Raw genomic sequence first — 19432 nt, 5'->3', positions numbered from 1 at the left:
AACTCTGTTCTCATGATCACTGGGTCATATCTCCTCTGGATAAGTGATAAGGTGATATTATGGAATAACCACCTTAAAGGGTACCACTTTAAGAATATCTGACATGTCAGAGATATCAGAGGTTTTTAGGCTGCTAAGACCCCCACTGATCGCTAAAATAAACTTGCAGCAGCAATATGCCCACCTGTTTCTGCAGTGTATAGATGTGCATAGACTTTCTATGAATCCGTATACTTTTTACACCTCTCTCTAAGCAGAAAGAATGGACATTGTGCCATTAATTTTAGGAATCAGTGGCAGGTACAGCACCAGGGACCCCATTAAAACTTCTGACACGTCAGAATTGTTCAAGCCCACCCCAGCCTGGTCTCACCTTCTTCAGTCTCTGAAAATCCTGGGAAAGACACTTTTCCTTCTGTTTCCTCAACCGCCTGGAAAGCGTTCCTGAATGCAGAGATTTTCTCTCTCAGTAAGGAGTTACGTGGAGATGTGAAGGGGCTATCCTGGGAGGCCAAAGGGAAATAAACCATTCATAATCTGTTCACCTTATTGGACCATTTCCACACAGAGGGTGCTTGCACAATACGGAGTAAGTTCGTAAAGGCCGCTGAGGATTCCGTCAATGGCCACCAGTGCCATAAACAACATTTTATGGCTGGGCGGATTCCGCCGTCCACTGAAAGAATTCACATGTCAATTCTTTTGACGGACGGCGAAATCAGTCTGTGCCTAGAATGGAGTCTATGGCACAGCCGGCGAGCAGGGGCCAGCGGCGGAATCCGAAGCGGCCTTTACGCACGTACTCAGTAGCGTGCACGCACCCATAGACTGGATTCACAGATGTGCTTAGTACAGATCACGCATTTACCATGGGGTCTGGCTCGCTTTTCCTATTGCTTCTCTGCAACGCGATCTGACGGATCAGGAAGTTCATTTCGGGAGACCCTCTGACCCCAATTGTGGATCTGCGTCTGTGTTTATGCAAGGATCTGGGGGATTTTCCTGTACATAAAACACAAACCAAATAAGAGAAAGATGCAATGAAAACATATAAACAAAAGAGGTCAAGAACTAATATCAGAACAGGGAGCCGCCCAAATATAATCTGTAGGTTCCTTGGCAGCAGCCTCCTACAGGACTTCTCCCTCTATGACGTCCATACATCATCATAGTAGCTGGTATATAGACATCCAGATGCCAAAGAGCAGCAGGGACACCCCTTTGATGGATACCAGTCCTGCCCAGGTCCTTTAGCACCAAGACCAGCCTCAATGACTACTGGTAAAAGGAGTGGTATGAATGTATACAGCCCTCTTACTTTATATCCTGATACATACAGCTGTTCGGTCAGTCGTGGTATACAGCCTTTATCTATATATTCCATAATACTAATGCCCCTTACCTACACACTTGGTGAAGCTTTCACTAGAGATCCCCAGATCACCCACAGTGACAGTAGAGAAGTCCATTGGTGTGGTACATGGCTGCAGATCATTAGATGACCCCTCTGTTTTCCTCTTGGGAGTGGATATATCCCCAGCTCCATTTGAAGAACAACTGGGCTCCAGCCAAGCCAAAGGGCTGTCTTCTTCACCCAGGAGATCACCCATATTGCTGCTGCCCAATAGCTTCACTTGACTCTTCTTGTCCTTAAAAATATCATCAAACTGGATGGGGGTGATGTTTTCCTTGGACTCATCATTGCTGATGTATCTGGAGTGGGGCCGCTCCATAGAGGACATCTGCTTGTTGTATGGGGTTGCTCCCTCATCCTCTGATACGACTTCATAGGACTGCTGTTCAGTCTGAGGCACCTGGACGGGGATCTCCTGGAGGACGTTCCTTTTCGCCATTACAGTCTCACCTAGGACCAAAATCATATGGAACAAGTCATGAAGAAATTGACAGATGACATCCATAGACTTCTATACAATCCATACACACAGGACATGTAAATAAAGGGTGTCTCAATCACAAGTGAAAAATCCCAAAGTGACAAACACACTAATAAAACAACTTAGATTTCTCCAGCCAATAGAGTATAGAAGAATCATGTGATCTGTTATGCCATGTATCCAAAGGGCGAACAAACGTGCCCATCATGTGACATGGGGCGGACAACACACAACAGTACCAGCTCATATGGGGGCTGATGGTCACATGAACTCCCAATGTGTGATAAGCTGATACAGAGCAAGTATAATAACTCAGTAAACAGCATTACAGAAATGAGTACACACCTAATACTATACAGAGATCTCATACCATCCACAAAGCAACTGACTACTGTAAGTAAAGACATCATCATCACATAGCACCTACATGATAGTATGTATATAGATAGTAGGACAATGTATACACAAGGCAAAAATACATTTTCACATAGAAGACACATACGTGTACAACTACACACATGTACAAACACGTGTGTATAGGTATAACGCATATAGATAAATATACCATACATACGACAGATATACATAAACAACCATGTATCTATACATATATGTACACTTTCATATCTATAGACATGTACGTGTGTGTATATATACACGACATATAGACATAATGTACATATACACGCATATATATATATATATATATATATATATATATATATATATATAGAACCATTTATATGTACATGTCTATAGATACACATGCATGCATACGTCTGTGTGTATGTGTAACACATATAGAAATACTGTACATATATACATACACAACCTATAGATATATGTGCACATGCATGCAAGCATACAGATAGACATATACCGTACATAGACAATTTTATATATACACACGGAAACACAATCATATATATATATATATATATATATATATATATATATCAATTTTATATATACACACGGAAACACAATCATATATATATATATATATATATATATATATATATATATATATATATATATATCAATTTTATATATACACACGGAAACACAATCATATATATATATATATATATATATATATATATATATATATATATATACACATACATACACACACACTCATGCATACATAATTATATACACATACATAAATATATATACACACACAAACACAATTATATACTATATCTATAGATACATGTGCTCATTCATGCATACACAATTATACATACACAGTGTGTGTGTGTATATATATCTATCACACACACACACACACAATCACATATTACATCTAGATTCATGAGCACATTCATGCATACACAATTATATACACACACACACAATCATATACTACACCTATAGATATGTATACACATTCATGCATACACAATTGTATACACATATATATATATATATAGAGATATACATATATACACACACAGTCATACACTACACCTATAGATATGTATACACATTCATGCATACACAATTATATACACATATATACACACACACACACAGTCATACACTACACCTATAGATATGTATACACATTCATGCATACACAATTATATACACACGTATAGAGATAGATATACACACACACACACACAATCATATACTACACCTATAGATATGTATACACATTCATGCATACACAATTATATACACATATACATACACACACACAGTCATATACTACATCTATAGATATGTATACACATTCATGCATACACAATTATATACACACATATAGAGATAGATATACACACACACACACAATCATATACTACACCTATAGATATGTATACACATTCATGCATACACAATTATATACACACACAGTCATACACTACATCTATAGATATGTATACACATTCATGCATACACAATTACATACACAATTATATACACATATATACACACACAGTCATACACTACATCTATAGATATGTATACACATTCATGCATACACAATCCTACATATGTACATATACAACTATATATACACAAAGATGGCAGATACATGCACACAATTATATGAACACACAGATATACACCCGTATACTATCTATACAATTACATACATAGACAGACAAAGCTACATACAGGCAGCCGCACGGCGCTGACACCTCTTCCTACTGGTTCAAATTCAAATCTACCGCTTTGCTACCCGATCCCTCCGCCCAAGCTAAATAGTCCCACATAACAGCGGTTCGCGATCTCCCTTACAAGTTCCAATCCAGTGGCAGACACCAATATCCACATCGCTAGACATGAGTAGTCCATGAAAGTCATACATGAAAGCAGCCATGAAGAGTAGGAGCGTAAAAGTCCGCGGATGGATACCGGTAACGGTTACAAAAAAAAGTACCGAACGAACCAGTGAGTCTGTTGCTATAGCGCATGCGTCGAAGGGACGCATGCGCGTTGCTTTCTACTGACACCCAAAACTCCATCTTTATTGCTGTATACTGTTATGGAGGCAGTTTTTGTGTCCTTGCCCAAAGTAAAGATGGTGGACTTACTGATTAGATTTCCCGAGGAAACGAACACAAGTAATTAGTGGCAGAAACAGTAGGTGGCGCAGCATGCATCACAATGAAAAGTTACTAGAGGCGCACGCTATTGGAGGTGACAAAGCTCCGCCCAGGTCGGCTATGATTGGCCGCCGGGTTCTCCCAGGATGACTGTGATTGGTTGGCGTTTCTCGCTGTCACGTTGTTCAGCTTCAGTCTTCCGGGTTAGCTGGAGAGGCGGCTGGAGTTGGGAGGGAGACCCTGAGTATGAAGAGGGTCACCCTGTTCGTCAAGGGGAATGCCCGGCATGGGAAGGTGAGTACTGGGCAGAGGATCTGAGGGAGATAGGGTCTAACCATAGGGTTATATAACTACAGCCACTTAAAGGGCATGTCCATTCTCCATCCCTATAGGGCAGCAACCATGCATGTAACTAATAGATGTTGATTTGATCATGGTTGTGCCTTGTCCTGTGCTCCATAAGTTACTACTAAAAGTTACCAAAGTAGAGACAGAAAGTGATGGCTGCCCGGAGCACGTTCCAGCCCCAGAGTGATAGCTGCCTCTTCTATGGCCCGTCCCGTCTCCGTCTACAAGCGCTCCGTCTCTATTTCAGGTGGTGGCGCTCTATGGCCCGTCCTGTGTCTGTCTACAGTCTATAAGCGCTATGTCTCTATTTCAGGTGGTGGCGCTCTATGGATCCACAATCTCAGACGTTCTCTCTCTCGCCGGCTCAAAGCTAGGAATCCGGGCGACGGGCGTCTACAACGATAAAGGAGGGCTGATCGATGATATCGCCCTGATCAGGTAAGGCAGAGTCTGAACTGCGCCCAATCACTTATGTGATGGTGTATAACAGGGATGGGGAACTGTCAGCCCTACAACTATTGCAGAACTACAACTCCCATCAAGCAAAGCTTCGGGCGGCTGAGGCATGATGGGAATTGTAGTTTTGCAACAGAGGAAGGTTCCCCATGGCGTGGTGCTCCAGCCTTTGGCTTACCAGCTGTTTCTAAACCACAACCCTCATCTGATGGGAGGTATAGTTGATGAACACTAATCTAGTGTTTAACATGTCATCTACACAGCGACCATGGCCGACCAATGGAAACGGATGGATTTTACACTCACCTGGGCAGCAACATTCTTAGGCCTTATTCACATGTTCGTTTTTCCGTCCACACACAGGACCAATGTTATTCTATGGCCCCGTTCAAATGTCTGTATGGGGCCGCAATGCGGCCCCATACAGACATTTGAACGGGGCCACAGAATAACATTGGCCCTGTGTGCGGACAGAAAAACGAACATGTGAATAAGGCCTAAGAGTTTTGCTGCCCAAGTGAGTGTAAAACACATAAGTTTCCATTGGTCGGCCATAGTCAGAACAGTAGTCATAACCTTTAAATTATTGCTTGGCTTTCCAGCTGTTGCAGAACTACAACTCCCATCATGCATGGACAGCCAAAGCTTTAGCTTAGCCTTAGGGTCTTCAGGGTCAGACTCCGCCTCTTATACTTCCATAGTTTATCCACAAGCCCCCAACCTATTGAAACTTATGTTTTTTTTTTAAAGCAACAGTAATGCTTTAAAGGGGTTTTCCAGTCCGAGACATCTGTGGAATGTGGACAGACATGACTGCCACTTACACCGACACTTCCTTAACTACCACAGATAACGTGACTAGAGAGAGTTGGAGGCCTGGATAGACGTCATGGTGTATTCTGGGGAGATGGGATTACATTACACGTTACGTCCTATTTGCAGGTGTCATTTAAGTTTTGTTTTTTTTTCTCTTTTCTATGTTCTAGAGATGATGACGTCTTGTTCATCAGTGATGGGGAATCTATTATCGGTGAGTAAATTCAATGGATCTGCTTTATGTTATAGCTTATACCAATGTGGATAATAACAATGGTGCCCATTGACCTATCAGGAGATGTTGTGGTGTCTGTTGTTCGGGTGTTGAGGATAGTTGACTTCCCCTTGTTAAACATGGTGTAAAGTGAAACTGGCTCAGTTGCCCCTAGCAACCAATCAGATTCCACCTTTCATTCCTCACAGACTCTTTGGAAAATGAAAGGTGGAATCTGATTGGTTGCTAGGGGCCACTGAGCCAGTTTCACTTTACATCATGTTTGATAAATCTCCCCCTGTTGCTTTTTTTCAGAAACAGCGCCATTGTTGTTCTCAGTTTGTGTGCGGTATTGCAGCTCAGTTAAGTTGGAAGCAGCTATGTTTTTTTTTTTTTTTTTTTTTTTTTTAAATATGGATAACTCCTTTAAAGGGGTTTTCCCATCTCCGCTTGTTATCAACTATTGCAAGATTAGGGGATCACAAGCTGATCTCTGCGGCTCTGATCACCGAGAGGCTCATTGATCCCAAAAATGAGGGAGCAATGATTGGAGCACTCAGGGTGTCTGCGTGGCGTGATGGTAGCACAGGTGTGCTCGAGTACTCCATTCGTTGTGGATTGTGAGCGGTGGCGGTCTTGGTAGTTGGACCCCCATGGGGACTCCAGCAAAAAAAATTTTCTTCTTACAAATCAATTGGTGTCATAAAGTGCCAGACATTTGTAAGTTACTTCTATAAAAAAATCTCCAGTCTTCCAGTACTCATCAGCTGATGTATGTCCTGCAGAAAGTGGTGGATTCTTTCCAGTCTGGAGAGCAGGGGAGTTTTTCTATGGGGATTTACTACTGATCTGGACAGTTTCTGACATGGACAGAGGTGGCAGCAGAGAGCACTGTGTCAGGGTGGAAAGACTACACCACTTCCTGCAGGACATACAGTAGCTGATAAGTACTGGAAGACTGGAGATTTTTTTAATAGAAGTAAATGATAAATCCCTGGCATTTTCTGACACCAGTTGATATGAAAGAGAAACATTTTTGTACACCTTTTAAGCAGAAGCCAGAAACATGAAGGAGTGTATACAGAAGAGAGCTGGTCATGCATATACATGATACACCCACAGTGGCAGGGGGTCCCTGTAAGCCTAGGCATTGTTTGCTTTTTGGCACCCACACTACATAGTGAACAGGGCAGGAAGCCGTTGTCTCCGTTCACTGCCTAGTGGCCAGACCTGGTTACTGCAATTACACTTCGCCACCGCTACATAATGAATGGGAAAAACGTCTTCCTGCCCCATTCCTGACGGGTGTTGGCACCTCACTGATCGGTGACTGGGTTCTCCTGTGGGAAGCTATCAGTATGTTTTGCTCGGAAAACCCCTTTAATTCTTACCCATGAGGCTACTACATTCTTGTTGTCATTACAAGTCACCTGCCTCTCAGAAGGAACAATAGAGTTGCTGACAAGTTGCTGTCAACTCATAACTATATTGGAGTTACCTGAACAACAGCGCCTGGCTGGCTTTCACTTCTGTCTTTGCACATGATCTGCGGTGTGTGAACATACCCTGAAGGATCGGCCCCTACCTATCCGATATCTATAGCCTGTAACTGATCAATACCTTATCTTTCTCTTTACAGATGACCAGAACGAGCCAATGATCACAGAGCCGCTGACAGGGGGTCAGACGGACTGGCTAACACTGAATGTCGGGGGGCGATATTTCACCACTACACGGTAAGGAATGACATGATAGCGGGGGCTGCTGGTACCATTGGTGGAGTATGTTGTATATAGGTCCTAGCATCAGGACCACTACATGAGGAGTGCCTAGTACTACTCCAGTTTCTTTCTTTCCCCAGATCTACACTAGTGAGTAAGGAGCCAGACAGCATGCTGTCACATATGTTCAGTGACAGAGGTTAGTGGTGAACGGAGAAATAAGTGTGTGTGTGGTGGTGGGGTCCTTGTAAGCCGGGCCTAGCGCTTTAATATGGCTGCATTTTCACATCTATATCTTACAAAAGCAGCATCCACATTGAAACCCTCTATACAGCACTACCAAACCATCACCATAGGGTTCAGTCTAAGCTTGGTTGAGAGAACAAGTGATTTTAAGAAACTCTATAATAGGTTTTATTAGGCAAAAAAACTCTTTCTGTACTCAAAAAAAAACTTTTTCCCAGCCTCCCCCCTCCCTTATCTGTTCATTATGAGGCAAAGCCATCTTCATTACGGAGGAGCAAAGTGAAGATTGGTTTGCTGAGTCTATTATAACGTATGGAGGGGCCAAGGGGGATGAGTGAGCAGGAAGCGGAGATAAGCAGCTGTGTAGTTTGGAGGCTGTCTGGGCACAAAAAAAGACTGGATTCACTGGTCAGACTGCACAGAGCTGGTTTGGGAACTTGGTGAGATAAGATTTCAGGATAATGTGCTGTGCAGGGCTGCCTTTTCTCCTCTTCATGCTCACTCATCACCCTCAGCCTCTCCCCTCTCCATAGATCATAATGGACACAGAAATCCTGCTTCTTCTGAAGTGGTGGTGGTGAGTTAGCAAAACAGCTTTTTGAGTACAGAAGGAAACGCTTTTGCCTAATAAAACCTATTATGGAGTTTTTTTTTAATTGCTTGTACTTGATTTCTGCAAAGTGACAATTAAATGTCAGTTACACTTTAGGCACTAGCCTATCCCCAGGATAGGTCCTATTAGATTGGTGGCCATCCAGCTTTAGTTTCCCAATGATCAGCTTTCTAACCCAATACATGTCCTCAGGTCTTCCAGGCATAGTGCCATACATTCTCATAGTGGTTGCATCTAGTAATGCAGCTTCTTGCATCTCAGTACCTCTCAGGTGAAAAAGACTGGACTGTAATACTAGGCACCACCACTAGAAAATGTATGGCACTGTGGCAAAAATGAGATGGGCACAGCCGCTCAGTCAGCTGACCTCAGGGGTGTCAGGAGTCAGACCCCCACCACTGTGATATTGATGACCTGTGCTAGGGAAGACTCTGAATAGGACATCATAACACATAGGGGATGATAGTCATAATGTGCTGTGGCCAAGGGAAATGAGTGAGCAGGAAGAGGAGACAAGCAGCTGTGTAGTTTGGAGACTGTCTGGGCACATAAAATGCTGGATTCACAGTTCAGACTGCTCAGTGCTGGTTTGGGAACTTGGTGAGATGGTGCTGTGCAGGGCTGCCTTTTCTCCTCTCCGTGCTCACTCATCCCCCTCAGCCTCTCCCCTCTCCATAGACCATAATGGACATTTTAGAGACCTAGCAGCTAGATAATGTGCAGTATGAGTCAGTGGGGGACATATCTCACTGTACGGTGCAATACTCCTAGGGGTAATAGTCATAATGTGCTGTTATATGCTTCTATACTCATTCCAGATGCCTGGGGGAATAAGAGGGATCACCGAGGAGCTTTTCTCATTGATCGCAGCCCTGAATACTTTGAGCCAATCCTCAACTATCTACGTCACGGACAACTTATCGTCAATGATGGAGTCAATCTGCTGGGTAAGCAGTTCAATGATATTCCCTATTCACCCTATGGAGAAACCCATATGTGGGAGGACTAACACTGCTCTTATACTACAGGAGTCTTGGAAGAAGCCAAGTTCTTTGGCATAGATTCCCTGATAGAACATCTGGAACTGGCGATAAAGGTAAGAATGGTTTGCCTGTTTAATGTGTTGTTTGTTTTTGTTTGTTTTTTTTACCTCAGAAACGGCGCCACTCTTGACCACAGGTTCTGCCTGGTAGTGCAGCTTAGCTTTATGTCCATGAATGACAAGAAGCTGCAGTGCCTGATACATGAGAGAGGTGTTGTTTCTAAGAAGGAGGGGGGACAATATAGACAACCCCACCTACATATTTGTACTGTATATATGTACTAGTAACCTTTACTCTATTAAAATAACCTACTAAATATGTGTTGTTATGAAGTAAGGATAGAAGCGTGGCTAGTGTTGAGCAGACTTTGGCAACGTTCTCCGAACCCTTGGCATTTGACTCCCGGGAGTTGAAGAAGATGGATGCTGCCCTAGGACTGCCAGGAAAACATGGATACAGCCTACAGCCTATGGCCTATTGCTGTATGCATGGTGTCCAAGACTCCGTAGGGCTGCATCCAACTTCTTCAACCACTAGGAGTCAAATGCCGAACCACATTCTATTTAAAATTCTGAGCTCCGGTCGCTACGGACAACAGACAATCTTAATACATTTGCCCCAATATTGTGCCCATTGGGGGAGATTTATCAAACCTGGTGTAAAGTGAAACTGGCTCAGTTGCCCCTAGCAACCAATCAGATTCCACCTTTCATTCCTCTCAGACTCTTTGGAAAATGAAAGGTGGAATCTGATTGGTTGCTAGGGGCAACTGAGCCAGTTTCACTTTACATATTCATGCAAGCAAAAAAATATGGACGCTTGAGTGGACATAGCCTGTACCTGTAAATGCCTAGTTTAACCCCTTAGTGACTGACCTATTTTCAGGCTGTATTTATTTACCGCTTTGTTCTAAGAGCTACAACTTTTTTTTTCCCTTTGATGTAGCTGTATGAGAGTAAGATTTACATGGGACAAGATGGATTTTTCAGCAGCATTATTCTCTCTGCAGTTTGGCTGTTATAAAGATACGGGATTTCCATAAGTTTTGCTTGTTTTACTACTTAGGGCGCTTGTACATGGAAAGATTATCGTGTTAAAAATCGTTATATTGTTCCAATTTAAGCGATAATCTTTCTGTGTGTTTGCAAGCAACAATCAAGCGACTAACGGAAATTCGTTTGTGTGTTGTTGATAGCATTTTTTGAGCTGACCATAAAATCATTGTTAATACCTTCGCAAAACTTTCAGTCTGTGTACACATTGGTTGTTTGATATTATTATCGTAAAAGAGGTACTCCAGCAAAAAAATATTCTTACAAATCAAAAAGTGCTAGTGATTTGTAATTTACTTCTATAAAAAAAAAATCTCCAGTCTTCTAAGACTTATCAGCTGCTGTATGTCCTGCAGGAAGTGGTGTATTTTTTCCCAGTCTGACACAGTGCTCTCTGCTGCCACCTCTGTCCGTGTCAGGAACTGTCCGAACCAGTAGCAAATCCCCATAGAATACCTCTCCTGCTCTCCACACTGGAAAGAATATAGAACTTCCTGCAGGACATACAGCAGCTGATAAGTACTGAAAGACATGAGAATTTTAAAGGGAACCAGTCAGCCCAATTGGGCTGATATGATTCCCTGGAGCACTGTATAAAGCTGCTTTGCACATACTGGTCGCAGCTGCAGCAGAAGTTTAAACGGGAAAAAATTAAAATTTATTTCCCCCCTGGTGCGCGGCTGGGAGAGGCGGGCAGGTAGTTATCTGGGCGGCTCCCCGCTTATGTGTAGTGACCGCGTTCTGCCTGTCAGTGCACTCGGAGAGCATGAGAGACAGGCAGAGAGGCCAGTAATGGGCATTTTTCACTTGAGTACTATTGCTCTGTGTACTATGGTGAATGATTTCGTTTATCGCTAGTGCAACAACAAATTTAAAAAAAAATGTTTTTATAATACATAAGTAAAAGAAAACATACAAAACCTATGTAAATTTGGTATCTACTTGGGAGACTATATAGGAGGAGGTTTATCAAACATGGTGTAAAGTGACACTGGCTCAGTTGCCCCTAGCAACCAATCAAATTCCACCTTTCATTTTCCAAAGAGCCTGTGAGGAATGAAAGGTGGAATCTGATTGGTTGCTAGGGGCAACTGAGACAGTCTCACTTTACACCATGTTTGATAAATCTCCCCCACAGTTATCAGTCGGTTTTTACCTAATTCATTCCAGGCCTGGGGACATTAGTTTAGGCTGGTCACCATGACAACTCATGACCAATGGTGCCCATGCTATTGGGTTCACTCATATTGCAAGTGACTGGTTTCTAAGGAGGTAAATGGCTGAGACTGGAGTTATCTCATGCTGATCTAAAAGTGAAAGCTCCAGTTCCCATACACTTACAATAAAGGCACATTGTGGGCAATACACCTTGCGGATGACCATTGCATTGACTGGTTATTTGACTGGTAAATAAGGGTCTTAAAGCGAATGTACCACTTCCCTTAGTAAAAAAAAAAAAAAAAAATATATATATATATTTTTTTTTATCCGACCTGTTCGGTGCCAGCACTTAAATACTGGTGGTGCCACCAATTTTTCACACTGCTGCCCAGTTCCAGCTATTTGCACCAGTTTCTCTACATACAGCTTTGTGCGCTGGAGGCCCAGTGTACTAATTGGGAAGGCTGTGCGTTACCTAGGGAAAAGATATGGGTACACTGGGGGGTGCTGGGACCACCTCCAAGGCACCAAGCGACCCTGTTTGCATATAGAGAACCCAGTGCAGATCACTGAAACTGGGTGGCAGCGGTTTGAAAAATGGACGGCGCCACCAGGATTTACATGCCGGCACCAAACACGTCATATAAAAATATATATTACTTTACTAAGTACATTCACTTTAATAGCCAAGATTGTAGCTTTTTCCATTCATGGCTGTTTTAGCCAGAGCCCAGAAATCTGGCACAGTCAGGTTACCGCAGTGATCACATGATCACAGCTCCAGCACCCGTACCCATGTGATTATAGTTGTGTACATCAGTCTGCATTAAGGGAGCACTCTTTACAGCAGCTGGCCTATATTCTGACCCCTGACAGGGAAGCTGAGGGGCATTATATGTCATCATTTAATATTTATGATTGTAACTGTAAATTTTAAATTTTAATATAGAATTCGCAGCCGGCCGAGGATCACTCCCCCATCTCCAGGAAAGAATTTATACGGTTTCTTCTTGCTACACCAACCAAATCCGAGCTTCGCTGTCAGGTGAGAAGTGAAAATAAAATAAAAATAATCAACAGCAATAGAGGATAGGAACACTTTAGTGAACGTCATCTGAGCTATTCAGTTATATACACTATGGGGGAGATTTATTAAAGAGAACCTGTCACCGGGGACGCGGGCACAGAGCCTGCCCGACCACCCCGCCCCCCCCACCCCCCCCGGTGCAGCTCCCGGATACTTACCCTTTGCGATGAGTCCCGTTCCTGGAGCCGGTCCCGGGACGAAGATATCAGCGCCCGAAGCCGTGCGCGCGCGCCGCTGAGATGAGTCCGACGCTCATAGAGAATAACGGAGCCGTCATTCTCTATGGGCATCGGACTCATCTCTGCTCATTTGCATACAGCGAGCGCACGGCTTCGGGCGCTCATATCTTCGTCCCGGAACCGGCTCCAGGAACGGGACTCATCGCAAAGGGTAAGTATCCGGGAGCTGCACCGGGGGGGTCGGGCGGGCTCTGTGCCCACGTCCCCGGTGACAGGCTCCCTTTAAACATGGTGTAAAGTGAAACTGGCTCAGTTGCCCCTAGCAACCAATCAGATTCCACCTTTCATTTTCCAAAGAGTCTGTGAGGAATGAAAAGTGAAATCTGGTTGCTAGGGGCAACTGAGCCAGTTTCACTTTACACCATGTTTGATAAATCTCCCCCTATTACTCTCTGTTTTCAACCATTTCAGGCTGTAGAACAGCTGATTATAATGGTTTTAAAGTTACATATCGTTACTTTTACATTGCATTGATTTCTGTGATCAGTTGTGCCGATAATACTGGTTAGAAACTGGGCGATGGGTACAATTTAATCAGTTTATATGTAAATCTTGTATCACCAACTCATTCCGCTGCACTATACACAGTTTGTTCATTTCTATCTGTTCATGTGTCCATTTGATTTGTACCAAGGGTGCCCCATAGGCTGATCTATGCCCTATATACCCTGCAGTAACTATAGGACTGGTTATTGATGGTTCAGACAAAGTGGCATCAACTTTTATAGTTTAGATAACATATCCTACCCGGTCAGAAGAACATATTACACTCCGATGGATTTAACCCTTTGGTTTGTTTTTGCAGGGTTTGAATTTTAGCGGAGCCGATCTCTCTCGTCTGGACCTGCGGTATATTAACTTTAAGATGGCAAACTTGAGCGGCTGCAACCTGACTCAAGCCAACCTCTGCGGAGCCTGCCTGGAACGGGCAGACCTGTCCGGATCTGTATTAGATGTAAGCTGTGTAGTAAGAGGGGTATGAGGGAAGGTGGTGTCCTATTGTAAAGATAGAGGGGGAGATTTATAAACCATAGTGTGAAATGAAACTGGCTCAGTTGCCCCTAGCAACCAATCAGATTCCACCTTTCATTCCTCTCAGACTCTTTGGAAAATGAAAGGTGGAATCTGATTGGTTGCTAGGGCCAGTTTCACTTTACACCATGGTTGATAAATCTCCCCCAGAGTTTCCACATGAGATGAGCGAAATTTATGTTATGAATGAAGCACTTTGTTTACTCGGCAGATGGCTTATACACCAGCTGCCTTTGATCTATGTACCACTCCTCCCCGGGTGCTTGGGAAAGCTGTATCCAGTCCTGGGCAACTGTGAGAAGTTTTTTTAGGACTGGATCCAGCTTTTCTAGGCACCTGGGGAGGAGCGGTACATAAATCAAAGGAAGCCGGCATATAAGACGACCACCGAGCAAACAAAGTGCTTTATTTGTAAGGTCATTTGCTTATCTCTAATTTCCACAATAAGAGAAGCACTACAGAATCCTGGTTGGTAGGCAACGGGAATGTCCTTATTGTGGGTATTAATAAAGTTATTCTTACCCAGGGAGCCAATCTCCAGGGTGTGAAGATGCTGTGCTCCAATGCAGAGGGCGCTTCACTGAAAGGCTGCAACTTTGAAGACCCGTCAGGACTGAAAGCAAATTTGGAAGGTTCGAAACCAAGCAAACTAAGAAAATTTTGTTATTTACCAGGACATAGTGTAGAGTAGACACCTATGGCGTCACTTCTCACTTGATGGCTTCCGTCCACCGCCTGTAGGAACATAGGAACAGACTGTAGGTAACTTGTATAGCCACGGCGCAGGACTTGTGAAAACACTCCATGATGTCATATGCGATAAAAACTTTTAATGAGCAACGTGTTTCGGCATCGTATTGGCAGCTCTAGCTCCTACTATAGCAGCTTGATAAAGGCGACAGTACGAAGCTGAAACGCAATGCTCATTAAAAGTTATCATTGCATTCAACACCATGGAGTGTTTTCACAAGTCCTGCGCCGTGGCTGTACAAGTTACCTACCGTCTTTTCCCATGTTTTTGGAAGAAAGCGGTCTAGAAAACCCCTTTAAATTTTATTTTCCCATTTTGATACTGTCTTGAGTGGCTGATACCCATGTACACATACTGGTGGTAGTGATTCTACATGCGCAATAGCTGTCGCTAGACAGGCAGCTCTCTGGAGTAAAGCTATTTTGCATATTACAAGAGCGAACAATTCCTGGTAAAAAGTTTTTTGTTTTTTCTTTTCTTTGCCCAGGTGCTAATCTGAAGGGTGTGGACATGGAGGGCAGTCAGATGACTGGGATAAACCTAAGGGTGGCAACCTTAAAAAATGCCAAATTGAAGAACTGCAACCTGCGAGGCGCCACCTTAGCAGGGACAGACCTGGAGGTAAGGGGGTAGAGGTCATAACTGACCTGGAGGCAGTAAAGGTAAAAAGGCGACATTTTCTGATTTTCTATTCCCCACCAGAACTGTGACCTCTCTGGATGTGACCTCCAGGAAGCCAATCTCCGAGGTTCCAATGTAAAAGGTGCAATATTCGAAGAGATGCTGACTCCACTACACATGTCCCAAAGCGTCAGATAGATCCGGAGCATCTCCTTGGAGTGTTCACCTTGGATGGCTGGTGTACTGGATACACCGCCAGACTGCACTTACCGCTGGGACAGTTATATTTAATCTCTGTACCGTAACCATTTACTCTCACTGATTCTCTGTAAGACGTGCCTCGTGTGGTGGGGCACTACATACATCCAGCCCCAGCCTGTTACACCCATGCCTGCACCTGCTTCACTGCAAAACTTCTCCTGGACTGTTTAGGTGGAGCGTTACAATCATGCTGGGAAAGCAGGAACGTGTACGGCGTTGTGGGGGGCCGCCTGCTCAGCCCCGGTCTGTTACTGACATGTTAGGTAGCCAAGGGGTTAAATCCTGGCATATCATTTACTTGTTAGCTGCTGGAAAGTGTAAAGACTTTCTCTATCGGTTATAGGGGGTCACCTGAGCTGCAGTTTTTCTTTTATATATCGACTATTTTGGGGTTTGCCAAGAAAGTATACAAACCGCGTGCAAACTTTATACTCTATGCATATACAATCCATATTGTGTAGCACAATAGTTATCAGTATGTATAGGAAGTGATATTGTATGGAGAAGCATGGTTCTGGGTTAAAGAAGACCAAATACAGGGTATATGTACAGGAGATGTGGAAGTGACTTCTACGAACCATGTAGCACATCTGGGGGGAGGGGTAGAGAAGTCCTATCCTAGCTGTATCACCCCATGTTATACGGCCTAGCCGCTGTGGGGTTACCGAGTGCCTTATGTGATCTGTCAAAGCTGCTTCTGAAGCTATTACTCAGTTATGCAAAATGACAGTATAAAATGCTGAACTGTTACCCCCACCCCTATATATTCAATAAATATTTTTGGAATGATTTCAGCGTGGCCATCTTTTTTTTTTTTTGTTCTGTATACAGCAGGATTGTATTACACCAGTTCTGCTAGAGGTAACTGCACCACTTTGCCTTTATCAGTTGTATCTTGTATTCCTAGGACAGGGCTAAGCTGCAATACCAGACACAGCCTTTTACCCATTATTTAAAGGGGTACTCCAGAAAAAAAAAATCTTCAAATCAACTGGTGTCAGAAAGTGCCAGAGATTTGTGATTTACTTCCTTCTTTATCAGCTGATGTATGTCTTGCAGGAAGTGGTGTATTCTGAGTAGTCTGACACAGTGCTCTCTGCTGCCACCTCTGTCCATGTCAGGAACTGTCCAGAGCAGTAGCAAATCCTCTCCTGCTCTCCAGACTACAGAGAATACACCACTTTCTACAGGACATACAGAAGCTGATAAGTACTGGAAGACTTGAGATTTTTTTTTTTATAGAAGTTACAAATCTTTGGCACCAGTTGATTTGAAAGATTTTTTTGGGGGGGCTGGAGTACCTCTTTAACTCATCATCAAATTTTTACTCTGCAGGCAGTTTATATAATGTTTGGTTATTCCCGAGCTAGTAAGTAAAAGCTAGTCTCTGTGATGTCTCTGCTAGATCTCTATAGCACACTTTTGGCAAGGGCAGAGGGCAACATAATAAAGAAAGTATACTTGCCCATGCCTGTGCCCCCACCGCGCAGTATCACCGCTCCTGGACCCTCACCGCCCTATTGTTGCTCTCCCTTCTGCAACATCACAACCCAGCTGAGTCAGTCAGTAACTGGGGCGGGACACTACTGCAGTCAACGAGTGGCTGAGCAGGTAATCCATCATCCGTCTCAGTTACTTTCACCTGAATGGTGATGTACCAGGAAACTGGGGGAAAATTAGTTATGGCGGTGAATCTGGGAGCAGTAATACAGCGCTGCGAAGACCCTGGGATAGGTATGTTTACGTTCATTGTTATCTCCGCCCCTGCCTGCACCAGATATTTTATTTTTGTGGGAATTTGCCTTTACCTCCCACCTCCCTACTCTCCTCTACATAGACAGCATGTAAACTGATCCCTCAGTGATAAACCCTGTAAAGGGTCAGAGGCAGGGAGGAATATATAGAAGCACAGGAAAGTAATTTATCTGGGCCCAAAGCCCTTTTGCCACATGAGAAAACGCCAGTATTAAATATTGGTAGTAGCCATTGACAAATTCTCATCCTGGGGCTTTTTTTTTTTTTTTTTTTAAACCATCATTTTAGTGATTAATAGATTCAGGGCTCCTGTGGACAGATGAGTCTACACAAACAACATCTAAAGCCTTAAAGTGAAGCGTTTATCCACCTGAGGGTGAGTTAATCTGGATTAAACAGTAGGAAGTTTAGATTAATGGGGTCATTGTGATCTCTTCACTGCAAGAGCGTTGTTTGTGCTGCTATATAAATAAGGGGCAGTAAGACCCTGCCGACAGACCTCACCTGACAGGAGTGCTGCTGGTCACCCGTATCACCAGGTAAGTGCATGGTACAATAGCAGCGGACAGGAGGGGTCACTTACTAGTAGGGATAGGTATGGACAGATTGCTAAGTGTAAAGGTCCATTTACACAGAAAGATTTGAAGCCAAAGCCAGGAACAGACTATAAACAGAAATCGGGTCATATAGGAAACACTGATTTCTCATCTTTTCAAATCTATTCCTGGCTTTGGCTTCAGATCTTTTGCAGATAATCTGTCAGATAATCTTTCTGTGTAAATGGACCCTAAGAGAATTTCCTCACTCACTGCTAGCAAGCACATTGAAACAAAAAAACATTTACATGTACATGATGATTGGTTATCCAACCAATTTTAACTGATGATCTATCTTAAAGTGTCACTGTCTTTTTTTTTTTTTGCAGAAATCAATAGTCCAGGCGATTTTAAGAAACTTTGTAATTGGGTTTATTAGGCAGGCCCCCCCTTCTCTTTTCCATTCACTGCAAAATATCAGGAAATTATGTCTTGTTCCATCAGACATGTCCCTGTCTGTTCTATGAAGGAGGGAGATTAGTCGCCAGCAGAGAACAAAGGATTACACAGCAGGAGCTATGTGAAAGCCAGTATTCAGAGGTCAGAGAGGTCGGTGCTGACTTCAGAGGAGATAGCCGGTGATGTAGCTGTAAAGTAACTCTTTGTTGTCCTGTTTTGGTGTCTCAACTCCCTCCTCCTCTCTCCATAAGAGAACCATGAAGACAGGGGGGAGAGCTTCAAACTGCTTTCTCATGATAAAAATGCATTTTTTGGCTAATAAACCCAATTACAAAGTTTCTTAAAATCGCTAGTTCGTCCGGGCGGACCACGGAGCGACGGCAGCTGACTGCTGCTATCACAGTAGTTTGTTTTTCAACATGGTTGAAAGACAAACGACTGCAACAATCAGCCGACATGAATGATGTTGGCTGATCATTGCTTTCTATTCCATGGGACGATTATTGGCCGATAACCGTTACGTGGAATAGGGCCTTTAGGATAGATCACTGTGACTCCTGGCAACTGT

General features: G+C 43.4%; 2 protein-coding genes across 5 annotated transcripts in view; one reads left to right on the top strand and one right to left on the bottom strand.

The window, feature by feature from the left end:
• The window catches only part of CDCA2 (cell division cycle associated 2), a 34575-nt gene that overhangs the window by 13313 nt on the left and 1830 nt on the right, over nucleotides 1-19432 (bottom strand). The window contains exons 1-4 of one of the 4 annotated variants that reach the window (XM_069944331.1): nucleotides 4442-4492; nucleotides 1403-1864; nucleotides 869-1002; nucleotides 374-503 (exon numbers count right to left, since the gene is read on the bottom strand). In XM_069944331.1, coding sequence (XP_069800432.1) covers nucleotides 374-503; nucleotides 869-1002; nucleotides 1403-1853 — 715 coding nt within the window. In that variant the 5' untranslated portion in view covers nucleotides 1854-1864; nucleotides 4442-4492. Of the gene's footprint in view, nucleotides 1-373; nucleotides 504-868; nucleotides 1003-1402; nucleotides 1865-4022; nucleotides 4124-4145; nucleotides 4291-4441; nucleotides 4493-19432 lie in introns of those variants that run through there. The other 3 variants (XM_069944329.1, XM_069944330.1, XM_069944332.1) reach the window with 3 other exon arrangements.
• On the top strand, nucleotides 4639-16904 carry KCTD9 (potassium channel tetramerization domain containing 9). The gene is made up of 12 exons (XM_069944334.1): nucleotides 4639-4747; nucleotides 5115-5239; nucleotides 6244-6287; nucleotides 7927-8023; nucleotides 8149-8207; nucleotides 9686-9814; nucleotides 9896-9963; nucleotides 13073-13168; nucleotides 14255-14404; nucleotides 15008-15113; nucleotides 15720-15853; nucleotides 15935-16904. Exons 1-12 carry the CDS (start codon nucleotides 4700-4702, stop codon nucleotides 16049-16051), a joined length of 1173 nt encoding a protein of 390 aa, XP_069800435.1. The 5' UTR covers nucleotides 4639-4699; the 3' UTR covers nucleotides 16052-16904.

This window comes from Dendropsophus ebraccatus, chromosome 1 (genome assembly GCF_027789765.1).
Source record: "Dendropsophus ebraccatus isolate aDenEbr1 chromosome 1, aDenEbr1.pat, whole genome shotgun sequence".
In the NCBI taxonomy this organism is placed as follows: Eukaryota; Metazoa; Chordata; class Amphibia; order Anura; family Hylidae; genus Dendropsophus; species Dendropsophus ebraccatus.
The sequence above is the reverse complement of the archived record's forward strand: the minus strand, read 5'-3'. Positions and strand labels throughout refer to the sequence as shown.

What these genes read in the sequence shown, in the direction of transcription:
- KCTD9 (XM_069944334.1), top strand. Translation starts at nt 4,700, where the DNA reads ATGAAGAGGGTCACCCTGTTCGTCAAGGGGAATGCCCGGCATGGGAAG. An exon ending in GGAATGCCCGGCATGGGAAG is followed by an intron (nt 4,748 to 5,114) that starts GTGAGTACTGGG and finishes TCTCTATTTCAG; the next exon opens with GTGGTGGCGCTCTATGGATC. An exon ending in ACATATGTTCAGTGACAGAG is followed by an intron (nt 8,208 to 9,685) that starts GTTAGTGGTGAA and finishes TACTCATTCCAG; the next exon opens with ATGCCTGGGGGAATAAGAGG.